The sequence below is a fragment of the Podarcis tiliguerta genome, assembly GCF_965153285.1.
Source record: "Podarcis tiliguerta genome assembly, chromosome: 9".
NCBI lineage: Eukaryota > Metazoa > Chordata > Lepidosauria > Squamata > Lacertidae > Podarcis > Podarcis tiliguerta.
This window is the reverse complement of record NC_139542.1, coordinates 36,965,836-36,980,231: the sequence shown is the minus strand read 5'-3', so window position 1 is coordinate 36,980,231 and position 14,396 is coordinate 36,965,836. Positions and strand designations below refer to the sequence as shown.

The window sequence follows — 14,396 nt, the reverse complement described above, 5'->3', positions numbered from 1 at the left end:
CCAGTAACACTAGTTTCAGGAAGGATGAAAAATCCTTAATGGGTAAGAAAAATATTTTAGGTATGGTTTGGCTGTATCTAATTGTGATCTAGAAGACAAACAGCTTCTTTTAAATCATGGGATGTAGTTCTGTCTCTGCATGTAAAATACCATAGTCACACAGATGTTGCTACTGTCTACCGAAGTATCTTGGCCAGCAAGAACTTCCTTTCCCCTGTGCTGGGAGCATCACTTGCAGTGACTGTAGTATGAAAGCAGTGTCCATCTAACAAGCAGCTGGCTAACCAATAGCGGTCACGCAAAGCAGAAAGATGAGTAATGAATATAAAGAAGGAACAGCCCTGGAAAGACTGAAATGAGATAGGGAGAAAAGGACAAGAGGAAAACAAAGAAGACATGGAGAAAAATGAACAACGCCCCAGAGTGGAAGTTACCAGACCAAAAAAGGGCAGTGGGGAAAGAAAAGGCACACAGAATAACCCTAGCCTGCAGCTCCAAACTGCTGGAACTGCAGTAGCTAGTCAACCAGAAACAAGGCACCGTAAACAAACGTTAGGAAGAGGCAAATAGCATGAATCTGTTTAGTTTTAATGTTCCCGGCCCCACTCCTGGGACAGCCATTAATGCATAGTTGGTTAAGTTACCATTAATAAACTTGGAGGGAAGATTTGGCTCACCACAGATTACCCCACCATCCTTTTGCTGAAGCCCATGTTCACTGTTAAGAAGATGCGTAAATCAAGCTTACAGGTAGTATTCCCAAATGGCAACAAACCACAGGATGAAAAGCAAGACTGGGAAGCACCAGAAAATTCTAATTGCTAAAAGACAATGTACCTCTATAGCCTAGTCTTTCCCCTTTCTTCCTAAAGTAAACCCTGTGGTTAAGGAAGGCATTGTTTACACTCAAGAGAATATTTGCCCCTTTGAAATTAGGCATAGGAACTAAACTATTGGTGAGCATTATCTTTTGGTCTTCCCTTGATTTGTGTGATCTAGGCATGGCGGGGGGGGGGGGGGATTGAGATGCCTCTCCCATCAGAGTCAATAGTTAACCATTAAAAAAAATACTATGGAAAGGAGCTCAAGAGTACTATTCGTTCATCTCAACAGTGAAGGAGTACAAAGTAAGAGTTAATAAAATTTTATTTGATTATGTACAATAAAGGCAATGATTTGCCCTTTAACCACTTTAAGGACACACCAAATTTATCCATAAAATATGCAGCCTAGTGAATAAGGCCAAGTATTTACATAACACACTAGTACTGCAAAAGCACTTGTAGGATGAGTTCACCGTAGCAGCCACAAAACAGTTAAAAACTCAATTCCTGTAAAGGGCACCTGAATGCTAAAAATAGCTTGAGTTCTCTCTGAAGATGCCACTTAATGTAAACCTTGCTGCAGCATTTTATATGAAGGTAAGACAGCAAGCATGCAATGCAGATACAAATGTGAGAATGGGTAACAAGTCCCTTTTGTTGACCAGATGTGCAAGTCCTTAAAACAGTAAGTTGTTACATTCTGTATTAGTATTTCAAAGCTTACTTGATTCTAGATACATTTTTGGAAGGCAAATATACTATAAATTCAAGAATAGTAGGCATTAAAATGGTATCCGCATGATAAGAGGAGCACAGATCAATTGACGAACCATTGGTAATCCTATGAGTTTTTTGAGACAAAAATACAGGAACACTGATCAGTTTTTCAATAATAAGCCTTGTTTCATTTTAACTCCCTAATTAGAATGCCTTTAGACTCTGAGTTGTATTCAGTTTAGCATCAAGTAGTTCTATTAGCACAATAACTACCACAAACAACAGGAATTCCCCACCTCACCCTGTGCATCCCCTAAATATGTTTCTTCAATCCTCTGTGACACATCTGGGGAGGGTGTAGAGAGGAGTTCTGTTGCTCTAGTGGTAATCTCTGTGCTAACAGGAAGCAGTAGTAAATTACCAACCTTCGAGCAACTTCCAGTATGTGAAAGGCCAAGATACACTCAATACATTAACAACAAAATTTAGAGCCAATGCAGCATATAATGCTCAAATCCAAGAACTTCTGCTTAACTGGACTGTGAGACATATATGCCAGTATTGTTAAAAGAATGATTTCCTTTACTGCTCCAGCTAAGGTCTTCAGCAGCTCAGCAGCAATTCTGGCATGCTGATGAAACGGTATTCTGGGATGGTGCAATTACTTTGAGAGAAGAGTCAACATCACAAACTATCTACCTCACTCCAATTACAGAGGCAGGTTTTTGAACCAAGCAGCATTGGCTACTCAACTTACTGTAATAATTTAATTATATGTCTGGCACCAATAAGCTCTTTCAGTGATAGTTCATAAATTCCCCATTTAAAATTAAATTCCATTATCTGTTTTGTTTTATGTGCCGCTTGGTGCAGCTGACATTCTTCTGGGAAGAATGAGGTCCCCAAGGCCAAAAAAACAAACATAGGAGCATCATCCAGGCAAATCCCAATACATTTGAGAAAAGAGTTGTCTAACTTTCATCCAGAGGCTTCTCTGTTGAAGGATTCTCACTCTCTTCTGCTGATTTACACAAGACATCAGATATTGGTTCAGGAGGCATTGTTGGAGTCAACGTATGCCCAAACCCTTGATAGTGGCCCACAGGTGATGATGGTATTGAAGAAGCAGTAGAAATTGGATCCTGGGTGGATGATGACAGCAAACTTGTATGTTCATTCTGATCATAATCTTCACCAAAAAACATTTTCCTTGGCTGACCAAAAACTGTTCTTCCTAAAAGGAAGGTATTTAAAAACAAATTATTCTCATAGGTCTGGCACTGCAGTTAATAGAAAAATGACCTAGCAATACAGCTCATGTGGCATCTTCAGAAAACTCAAATGTTTACATCAGTTTTGCCCCAGGGGTGCATTTTTACCCTTCTCACTTACCAACATTGCGAACTTGTTCAGTTACATCTGCCCTGATATCAGAAATATCCCACATTGCAAGAAAAGAATCAAAGCATGATCCTTCTTCAGCTTGCTGCACATAAGGTTTGTAGGAAAAACTGTAGTGATGAGCAATTGCAGCAAAGAACATCTCCACGCAGATAATAAAATCCTGAAACAAAAGAATCCAAATTCAGTCCTATTCAGCCCCACATATGCAACCATGTAATGTATTCCTCGCAGCAGCTCCTTTAGACTTACTTCAAGGCCAATTAACCACAAAATATCTTTTACAGAATAATAGTATTCCAGAAACTTCTTGTGTTTTACACCAGCTTAAACATATAGTGGGACCATCAGCCAAGTCTATTCTCGTACTTTGGTTAAATTAGGACAGCAAGCCCCAGGCAACCAACTAAATATTTAATTTAGAGTAAATATTGCCTTCTCGCACCTAGTAGAGAAGACAAAAAGCAAAACATGATACTGAAAGGACTGCGCTCATGCAGGCCAATGCAGATAGCATAGCTATTAAGACTATATTAGTCACACCATTAGAAAACTAGTTTTAAGCGCTTAAATTTATATGTGGTGTAGGACAGTTTGATCAATGGAGCTGGTAGGCTAGTTACCTGATAACTATTGCTCACTCTCAGTGAAAAAAGTAGCTACATGTATCCATAATGCTTTTGCTTCAAAGACCAATCTGCCCCTTTTATCTATTCCAAAGGATGTGGGGCCCTGGAAGACTTATGTTTACAACAGCAGTTCCAACTTACCTGTAGACCAGTTGCCACTGCTTCAACACTTTTCCATTCCCATGTGTGTGTTTCAGAGATAACACCGACTTTCACCAACAATGCAATAAGTGCAGCTTGCCTATACAAAATTGACATTCTTAGAAGAGATTGGGTTATCACCACACAGAAGCTAACACAGCTGAGAGGCAGGTTCTGGTCTAAAGTCCTAGTGAGCTTTTATTGTAAGGTTAGAAAAAACAAAAAGAATCTGTGAAAGATACTAAGATCACAAAGCCGATCAATAAAATCCTAGAAATATGAACTTGCAAGCCCTGTGGCCATTATGCTCACAAAGGAACTGGGAATGTGCATCACCCACAAAAAAGGAACTTCCACGCAAACTGTAGTGCTAGGCTAGGAGGTGTCAGATCAAAGATGATCTGTCAGAATGGAGAAAGGTTTCAGCATAAACTGGAAATCTGTGCTAAAATTTTAGAATGAATTAGATAAAAGAGAGCTAAAACTTTGGTTGTACCCTTAGCTATTTTGAAGTTGCATGAAAATGTTTTTAAACACAAAACTTTAAAAAAAAAAACACCACGGCGATTTTAAGCACAGAAGAAGGCTGGTCTTTTCACTATTGTGCAATACCTTGCATAGGTGAATCCAGTTTGTTATAGAAAGCCAATATGGTGCAGTGTTTAGAGTGTCAAACTAGGATCAAGGAACCCAGGGTTCCAATCCCCGCTCAATTATGAAGCTCACTGAATGGCCTTGGGCCAGTCAGTGTCTCACAGCCTAGCCTACCTCACAGGGTTGTTGTACGGATAAAATGGGGAGGGGGAGAACTACGTACGTCGTATTGAGCTCCCTGGGAATGATAAAGGTGGCTATAAATGCACACACTTATTTGGAAGTAAGCCCCAAAGAGATTTACTTCCAAGTAAACATGAACAGGATTGTGCTGTTAAGCAATTTAAATAAAAACAGAAACAAGACTTATTATATTACTATTTGTTTTCTGACAAACAAGTATCCATATGCATTTAGACATGTGCACAACACTCTACTTACCAAAAAGAAACAAAAACCACCATCTTTACACACAGAAATTTCCCTACAGGTTTGATTGGGTTTAGTTCTTCCCGCAGTACTTTATAGAACAACACAAGGCAGTACATGGCAAACTAGGACAGAGGGATAGAAATGTTTAGCAATTTGCAGTGGGAACACACAAAACTCCTGCATTTCATCATACCAATAATCCCCCAGAACACATCAAGCCAATTCAATTCTTGTTCCAAACATTTAAAAACATCTATGGCTAGGCGGTCAAAGCTCAGTGCCAAAGCACATGCATAGCATGCGAAAGATCACAGGTATCATCACTGACTTCTCCATCTAGACCTGGGAAGGACACCTGTCCAAACCCCAGAATGCTGCTGCCATAAGCTTCCTTTATTCCCAAGTATATTTCTCTGTTTCTTTCTGCAAAGAGAAGGAAGCTGCCACTTTGCTGAAGCTAAGCACATCTTGGTCTGATCAGTGCCTGGATGGGGGACCACTAGGGAACCACATGTATATCACTGTGGGTTTCATGATGGAAAATACATGGGATATAAATATAAAGCAGTATCATCCCACCTTTCAGAGTCCTCAGGGCAGTCTCTAAAACCGATTAAATAGATGTACAATAACACAATACAATCCATAGCACCATATTTAGAACCAAAGTTAAGGATTAGTTCTCACATAATCTTAATTTTATATGTGCAATGTATGTAAGGATAAAAGCACCTAATCAAAAATATGTTCTGCATACCACAATTGTTAAGATCTTTAATTTTTTTAAAATAAAACACTTAAATATCACTCCAAAGAGAAAGAAAACTCAAATTCTGTTACTCACAAGCTGGGAGATATTGTTGAAAAAAACCAAATAGGTCCAAGCATTTTTGAAGCTAAAGTTTCCTTCATCGTATACACCAACCAATTCACATATTCTGAAAGAGTTTAATACAAAACATTGCTCAGAAAATTCAGGAGCTATGGTTGCAATCCTCCGCACAGGAGTCCTATTCTATTCAATTGTCCAGTTCAAATGTCATGTTAAACCATCATTTAAAACTAACTGGGTTAATGTGAATAAGCAGTGCACTAGTACATGCTGCTCTGAAGTTCCCACAGTTATCCTCCCGTTGCTGCTACAATGTAGATTAAAAAAGCCAGAGTTTGGCATGTTATCTGAACCCGGACAACAGTTTGTTTCTGCCAAACATACCATGAGTGGTAAGCCAAGCACAAACTTTGGTAGACCTTATGGATATGCAGCAGGAAGAGAAGTCGGTTTGTACAAGAGGGACACAACAATTGGATATCACTCAAAGAATTAAAACCTGATTAATATAAATTACTGTATTAGAGAAAAATTACTTTGGGGATGGTTATGCATAGTAAAGCATGGGAGGAAACACCATCTTTTAGATTACTTAAGCTCCACTTTAGAAAAAAATCATAGTTGATTGTCTACATGAGCAATTGTCTTTAAGGTTAGAAGACAGAGACCGGTGTAACAGCACAGCTATCCAAACCAAAAAAGGAGTGAAAAGAAGAGCAAAGTAGTGATGTTAAATTCTCAAAAATAATCTTTTGGAGAATATTTTTGAGAATATTCTTGATTAATAATAATAATAACAATAACAATAACAATAATAATAATAATAATAATAATTAATTTATACCCCATCCTCCCCCTCATGGCAGCTAACACCAATAAAATCACAGTAAAAACATACGGTAATGGGGGAGGGACCAATTTAAAATACAGGTTAAAATGCAATTTAAAATGCAGGCTCATTTTAAAAGTAGCCGATAAATCAAGACCATAAGGGGAGGGAAACTTAAGGGTCAGACTGAGTCCAAACCAAAGGCCAGGCGGAACAGCTCTGTCTTGCAGGCCCTGCGGAAAAATGTCAAGTCCCGCAGGGCCCTAGTCTCTTGTGACAGAGCGTTCCACCAAGTTGGGGCCAGTACTGAAAAGGCCCTGGCCCTAGTTGAGACCAATCTAATCATCTTGCGACCTGGGATAATTAGTTGATATATATGTTTATTCATGGGTAAACTTGTTCAGATGGCAACCAAAAACTGTACAGATACTTTTATTCAATGAGGCAATGCAGTGAATTCACATTCTTTGATTTTTTGCACCAAACTTGTAATTGAAAATTCAAGTAAATTCAGTAATATAGGCTATCTTGTGCTTCAAATAGCTCTAACACTTAATAACTTATATGCATGTGACTAAAACACAGCTTGATAAACAAAACTATATGCATACATATAAAAAAGAAGCCATTAACATTAAATATATTATCATTATCTGATAATATATTTCAGTATGTCAATTTCTGGTAAATGGCACTGCAAAAACCAGTTACTGGCACTAAATAAAAATATAGAAATGTCAACTGTTTAAATCAAGGTCACCTCACATGCTGTTACATATAATTGTATAGCCCTAGGTACTTAAAGTGTATAAAGCATTAAAGCTACTTTCTATTAAAAAAATAAAATAAAATCACATGGTCTGGCCAAGGATATAGAATTGCTAAGAATAAGGTCACACCAAAACAGAAAAAAAGGCTATTACATATAGCTGAAATACATCAAATTCAAATGTTCATCAAATTAAATGAACAGCATTTTTAAAATTTAAAAAAATAAAAATGTTTTCTGTAGCTCACATTTCAGAACTGCCAATGGTGAATGACACAATGCCCAGTAATGTAACTGGATCAAAAAAAATCATTATTCATTACTTACACTGGCAATATCACAGCTTGACTTATTATTTACTAGATTTTTTTTAATGTGGGTTGTAAAACTGCTTCTTACATTAGAATTTACAGTTTGTGGAGAATATTCTGAGGAGAATTTTCTAGCAGAGAATATTCTTACCTCACATCACTAGCAAAGTGATACATCTATATATAGCATTTTGAGGCTAAAATATTTCTTCATACTTACAAAGCAATAATAGTGGTGAATGGTCTGACCACTGTATACTGCAAAACACCAAGCTTGCACCTGAACAACAGCACCCTATGAAAAAGACACAGAGTGAGTTCAGTTCATTCAAAGCTGCAACACAGACAACCATATATTCTACTTTTACTGTAAATATTAGCATCCAGAACTATCATTTCACACCACAAAGTTCCTGTACATGACAAAGACTAACTCAGAATATAGCTGAAACTTTTTATGTAATATCTTCTGGGAAAAAACTTACAGAGCTAAATACAACTGCTAGCAAGAATACCCTAACATTCACATACCATATTAAGTCATAGTTAATACTGCGTCCTAGACATTTTCTTCTTGCACCATCTTTATAGACTAAACTATAACTGACGGATTTAAGAATCACCATTTCATACGGGAATATTTCTAACACTTTCTCTTACATTATTTCAATATATTTTCCCACTTCTACAGCTCTACCATGTGGAAAAACACGGGCACCTGTAGAGTTCTATCTTATCAGTATCATATACAAATTGCAGAGATACTGTTTTGCAGCCAGATCCAGCAAGGTAACAGGATGGCTACATCCCTGCCTAACTAATAATTATTACTTTTAGGTTCTAACCATCACATAGATATTCAATGAGCTGTATGCTGCTATTTATCAAAATATGTTGGATGGTATCTCACCTTTCAAAGACACAGCTGCATAATACACATTAACTTTTGGCATTTATAGTTTCAAATAAACTTGTTACAAGTCTTGAATTTCAACTGCACACCTTTTATTGGAAGGGTTAAAACTAGAATAGAAACTTTGGCAAAGGTAAAGGTACCCCTGCCCGCACGGGCCAGTCTTGACAGACTCTTAGGGTTGTGCGCCCATCTCACTCAAAGAGGCCGAGGGCCAGCGCTGTCCGGAGACACTTCCGGGTCACATGGCCAGCGTGACATCGCTGCTCTGGCGAGCCAGAGCCGCACACGGAAACGCCGTTTACCTTCCCGCTAGTAAGCGGTCCCTATTTATCTACTTGCACCTGGGAGTGCTTTCGAACTGCTAGGTTGGCAGGCGCTGGGACCGTACAACGGGAGCGCACCCCGCCACGGGGATTCGAACCACCGACCTTTCGATCGGCAAGCCCTAGGCGCTGAGGCTTTTACCCACAGCGCCACCCGCGTCCCAAACTAGAATAGAAACTTTGGCAAAACCTTCATCTTAATTGTAGTCAAGACATTCTGTCTTATTTCTTCATATCCTGTTGTGTCCTTTCAAGCAAAGAGTCCAGACATTAATCATCATTGGAAGGCTACCTTGCTGGGAGAGAGACTGCACCAACAAGGAAACTTGGGTCATTTTGTTCCTTCCCAAGGCAGACTACCATATGATGGCACTACAAAGATGCATTCTCCATCCTGCTGCATTCTGGAATAGAGAAAGCAGCAGCCCCCACAGAAAGCTACTACAAGTCAGGGGGAGAAGCTGAGTGAGCGTCAATCCCTGAAATCTAACTGCTGTACAGTACTACCCTACAGCATTCGCTCCTTCTTTTAGAGCAGTCAATGAAGCTACCAACTGCTTTTGGAAAAAACAAATCCTTTTGGTTCACTAACAAGTCCTATTTTCAGGAAACAATTTCCCGAAGTATTTTTAAAAAATGTGTTTTTCAAGAACTCTTTGGAGCATCAATGGAAACTAGTGCCACATGTAGCAAAACAAAGCGTGTTAAATCTTACACGAATCCAAGAGGTAATATCCATAATGATATGAACATAAGCTTTGAAAAAAAGAACGGTATGATGTACTCACTCTCCCATAGCCCATGGTGGACAGCAACACAATGGTGGTAGATGCCTTTGCTGATCTTTGGCTTCTAGGATTAACACTAGATTTGGATACCGATTGGTCAGGTAATTTGAAAGGAAGACCATGAAGTTATAGATGACGTACGCTTCATAGCATTCTCTACAAGTATCCACATATATTGCAATACTGGGATATTTCAATGCTATCCACTATCAAAGAAAAAGACATTAGATTAGACACACACGCACTGCAGTTTACACTGAGATTCCATTCTATTACATTTTCTTTCGAAATATTATTGTTTGCCAGTATAAAAATTAAATAATTTACAGAACTCTGTGCTGCAGTTAAACATTCAATAATCAAGAAAGGCTTATAGCTCAATCCTATGGTTTAACTAAATTAAATCCAATTGAGCTAAATGGGAAGTACTTCCCAAGATATTCTTTAGAGCCTGTATTTGCTATTGCAAACAAGGCAAACAGTGTTACAATACAAAGCAAACAATGAGCTAGTACTTTGCAAAACAGAGAAGCAACATGCTCTGTATATAGGCCTTATGGCTCACATTAGATACAAATATGTACATGTCTACTTTCAGTTGCATGATGTCTTATTTTCCAGTGAATTAATGCTCAGTGAGTTGCAACCTCTGGTTGCAAATGGGATCCGTTCCGTAGGCCTGTTTGCAACGTGAAAAGCCCGCAACCTGAAGCACCATATCTGCGCAGGTGCGTGGCATGATTTGGAGCTTGTGCGCATGCGCGAAGTGTGATTTGGCGCTACTGCGCATGCCAGAGCAGCGAAACCCGGAAGTAACCCTTTCTGGTACTTCCGCGTCGCCGCAGGATGCAACCTGAAAAAATATAACATGAAGCAAACGTAACATGAGGTATGACTGTACTTGACTTAATCATTCTCAGAGTAGACCCACTGAAATCAACGTGCTTCAAACCATCAACACAAAGTATGACTTACTGGATGAAACTCCAGAAAAGCAACATACTGTATTAACAAATGCCTCAATCACACACACCTGGGCTTCTGCCAGGAAACCTTAATGGAAATGAGGTTACAATTTTACAAAAAGTTTGTATTGTGTGAAAAATCTGCAGCATGAGAAGTTCATTAGATTATTCAACTGGTTTCTAGAGCAAGAATTCAATAATCCCAAAAAGAAAGAAAAAATACTTACGCTGTCTAGGCTGTAAATTGGCACCATCCAAAGAATCCTGTCATAAGAAAACACATTTGCAATTAACCAAGTGTTTGTATTGCTAATATGGAATAACCAGCAGAAGCATATATGATAGGTTACCTTATTATTGGTTTCTGTAATTCAGGTTGAGTATAATGAACTAAATGTTGCAATATTCCCCAAAGAGATATTGGTATTGTCATCAATAAAAATATCCCAGCAATAAACCATGCCTTGGTATGGATTCCAACCTTGAACAACACAAAAAAGAAGAGCACAAGCACAAGAAATTACAGTAGGAAATTTGAGAAACAATGACAGTAAAACCGATAAAGCAGTCCATAAATCGCTTTCTCTGAAGCAGCAGTACTATATTTAATGGCTCTTCTCTTCCAAGAGCAGAACATACGTTAATAATTAAAACATATAGTATTTTTGCATTACTAGACTCAAAATTTTGCAAAACAAATTTCCTATGGGCTTGCTTCGCAAGACGAAAATGTCTTGCGAGTTGCTGCGATTTTTTTTCCGCTCCCCACCCCCTTTTTCTAAGGCACTAAGCTGCTAATAGCCTTTTAGCAGCTAATCCGCTAATCCCTTAAATCTTTAATAGCTGCTAAACCGCTAATAGCACTAATCCGCTAATGGGGTTGCTTTGCAAGACGAAAAAACCGCTAGACGAAGAGACTCACGGAACGGATTCTTTTCGTCTTGCGAGGCACCACTGTAGTTTAAGGGAAAATGCATGTATACCATCTCGTTTGCAATGGGCAGCTCTAATATGCAACATTAGAGTGCTTATTTTAGTGTGTGTTTTATGTATGCATCTTCTTAAATGTTACTGTAAACATTTAAATGTGAGGAGCCATTTTTCCTTGTGTCATGTAAAGCAGCCACAAGGACAGGGTGCATAAAGACCCCTACAGCCTGTTTCTTCTTTATACCTTTCTGTCTAAGCAACAGATGATTGGGAATAGTTAGCATCACCAGAAACCTTTATACTTACAGATCCAGCCTGTGAGCAACCTTGTTATTTGAAGGCACAGAAATATCTGCAATAGTTCACTAAACAATTAATTAAACTTCCAAACCTTACATAAGAGTAACAGGGATTCCCTGGTAGTTGCCTACTTTAAATATGGAAATGCTAAAGGGGGAGGCAGGAGCACAGAGATTCAAAGAATGTCTTGTGGTACAGGGAAGGGGTACTAGCGCAGGTGTGTTTTACTTAAGTGCCAGTCCACATGGACTAGCAAATGTGAAGACAGAAATTACCATAACTCACATGTAGATTGAAGGTGTTGAGATTCATTATTCTGGAATCTTTCATTTGCAGAAGGCATCACTTTGCATCCATCACTTAGTGCCACAAGTTAGACAATGTGGTGCCCTCCAGATTTCCAGACTACACTCCCATCAGTCCCAGCCAGCTTGACCAATGGCAAAGGATGATGAGAGATGTAGTCCAACACATCTGGAGAGCACTACATTGTCTGCCTTAGAGTAAGACCCACACCAACCAAATGATGTCCATTAACAGGCAAATGCACCATCTACCTGCCTGTCTCTTTGGATTAAACCCTTCCCTGTCATAATGATCTTATGTCAAGTAAGTCTCTCTTGTGAGAGATTCTGGAAATGGAAGACAGGAGTATACACACCCCTGGCTTCTGGATTAGCTTGAAGTTACTCCTTCTAACTACCTTCCCTTCCCCGGCCAACTTGTCCATGCACTAAGAAACAAACTGTTCTTTAAGCGTGGGAGCTACTGTTTGGTTGCTGTTTTTGAATCTTGTTTTTGAAAGATGAACCCTGTTCATCTGTTTGTGTTTTTTCATAAACTCCTTTAGCCTCATATGAACTGCTCTGAGTGGGATGGTAATGAACTAAAAACATGAATATAGCATCTTATGTGGCACCGCCTACCCCCATGAAAACCTGACTTTGTTGTAATCTTTAGTACATCGTACAGACAAGAGAAATCCCCTTCACCTGCTGACACTCTAGTCCTCTCCACTGATGCTCTTGCTGTCTCACTATAGGGTGCTGGCCTTCACAACAGCTCCAGATGAGTATTTATGTAGATATCTGTATTTCTGGACTTCCTCCTACTTGCTCCCTATGTGGCAAACATCACATTTAAGTTACCTGGGGTCAAGCAAGCTAACCATTCTTACTTGAGCTCTGCAACCCAAGATGACCCTAGGATACATATGCCCTTCCAGAAGCGAGTTGGGCTGCAGAGTTTTGACAGGATGTGTCAATCCTCTTTCTTTTTTCTTTTTCTCGTTATAATTACTGCTGTTATTTATTTTCACGGTGCAGAAGATAACTTTTGAGAAAACCATTGTTAGAACAACCCTCTTTCTTGACCTCACCTCTGAACCAGGCAAAACTTGCTGGAGGTTCTCTTTTTCCTTTCTGAAAGGGCAAAGGATACTTGCAAAACATACCTAGAATAATGCCCACGGTGACACGTCTGGCTTTATCTTGGAAGGGCAGCTGGGGCCTACAATGGTGGGTGATTCATCATCATCATCCCTCAAGGCAAGAAACCATCGAGATGGAGAGCAGGGGGGACACGTGACACATTCACCTCCAGCACCGTCCGTTGTTTCTTTTGCGTGTCCCTCCTAAGCCTAGAGCGCGAAGCGCATTCCCACATGACGCACGTTCCATGTTGTGCGCGGAAGAAGCGCGTTTCAGGACGGCGTTAAGACTGTCAGCAAAGCCGAGCGCATGTGGGAGACCCGAGGGAGCGGGGTCTGCGTTTGCCCCTCTTCCCCCCATTCCCACCCCGGAGGCGCCCCTGGGCCGCCTCTCTCCGCCCCCCGGCGCCGCTCCGCCCTCACCTCCAGCTTCTGCAGCTCCCACACGCAGAGCGGCACGGCCAGCAGCAGCCCCACGACGTAGACCGTGGCCACCAGAGGCCGGATCCAGCGCCGCCAGTTCCCGCAGGTGCACGGCATGGTGGTGGGCGGCGGGGCTGCGGAAGGTGTCTCTCGGCGCCGCCTCAAGGACCCGACGGGCCCGCCCCACACCGCCGGCGCCGCGGAGCGGAGAGCATCGCTGCCGCCCTCACCGACGGACGCCCCTCCCTCCCTCCGCAGCCACCCCTGGCGGGCGAAGCCAAGAGAGGAGGGGGGAGGCAGGAGGAAGGACACCCGTCCGCAGCCGACTCGCCGGCCACGCTCCGCCCCTCTTCCCCTACCCAAAGCCGCAGGGTGAGCGGAGCCACGCCCACCGCCGCAGCATAAGACCAAGCGCTGCTTCCGGCGCCTCAAAGTAAACAACCCGCCCCTTGCCGGAACCGACGCCGGATTGGGTGAACCGCGAGGTGGCAATCAAGCGCTTCTCTCTTGCCCTGTACATCGACGCAAGTGCGTCTCGACAGGGGAAGGTTAGGTAGATGCGAGGGACTTTTGGGCGTTCGCGTCGCAGCCGCCAGCCTCTATGCCTTTTCTCTGTGCGAATGGTGCAAGCCTGCGCATTGCTGAGCGTTGGAGAAGAAGCTTTTAAATATGGGGTTTAGTTAAGCAGCGTTTGCACTAGGAAAGCAGTCACAAGAGAAGGGGTTTACAAAAACACGTTGCTGAGCACGATAAAAAAAAACACGATTCTTAAGCCTCGGGCTTTACTTTTTACTTTCCCGCTACCTGAGAATGATAAACGCCAGAGTTGGGACAAGAAGGAGC

The 14,396-nt window shown here is 41.0% G+C and overlaps 1 protein-coding gene across 2 annotated transcripts; it reads right to left on the bottom strand.

Moving 5' to 3' along the window:
• Positions 1 to 1,128: 1,128 nt before the first annotated feature.
• TMEM184C (transmembrane protein 184C) lies at positions 1,129 to 13,915 on the bottom strand. Of its 2 annotated transcripts, none has more exons than XM_083457463.1 (10): positions 13,554 to 13,915; positions 10,822 to 10,952; positions 10,699 to 10,735; positions 9,507 to 9,712; positions 7,700 to 7,774; positions 5,583 to 5,676; positions 4,748 to 4,860; positions 3,713 to 3,812; positions 2,934 to 3,105; positions 1,129 to 2,775 (listed from the first exon to the last, which is right to left on the bottom strand). In XM_083457463.1, exons 1-10 carry the CDS (start codon positions 13,668 to 13,670, stop codon positions 2,513 to 2,515), a joined length of 1,308 nt encoding a protein of 435 aa, XP_083313589.1. In that variant the 5' UTR covers positions 13,671 to 13,915; the 3' UTR covers positions 1,129 to 2,512. The 2 variants fall into 2 exon arrangements, with proteins under 2 accessions (XP_083313589.1, XP_083313590.1); XM_083457464.1 differs by lacking the exon at positions 13,554 to 13,915 and adding an exon at positions 12,694 to 12,815.
• Between the last annotated feature and the right edge of the window lie 481 nt (positions 13,916 to 14,396).

Coding starts and splice junctions, on each gene's coding strand:
- TMEM184C (XM_083457463.1), bottom strand. CDS start 13,670: ATGCCGTGCACCTGCGGGAACTGGCGGCGCTGGATCCGGCCTCTGGTG. Junction 10,953..13,553: donor GGGAGCTGCAGAAGCTGGAG/GTGAGGGCGGAG, acceptor GTGTTGTTCAAG/GTTGGAATCCATACCAAGGC. Junction 3,813..4,747: donor GTGGTTTTTGTTTCTTTTTG/GTAAGTAGAGTG, acceptor AATTTTGTATAG/GCAAGCTGCACTTATTGCAT.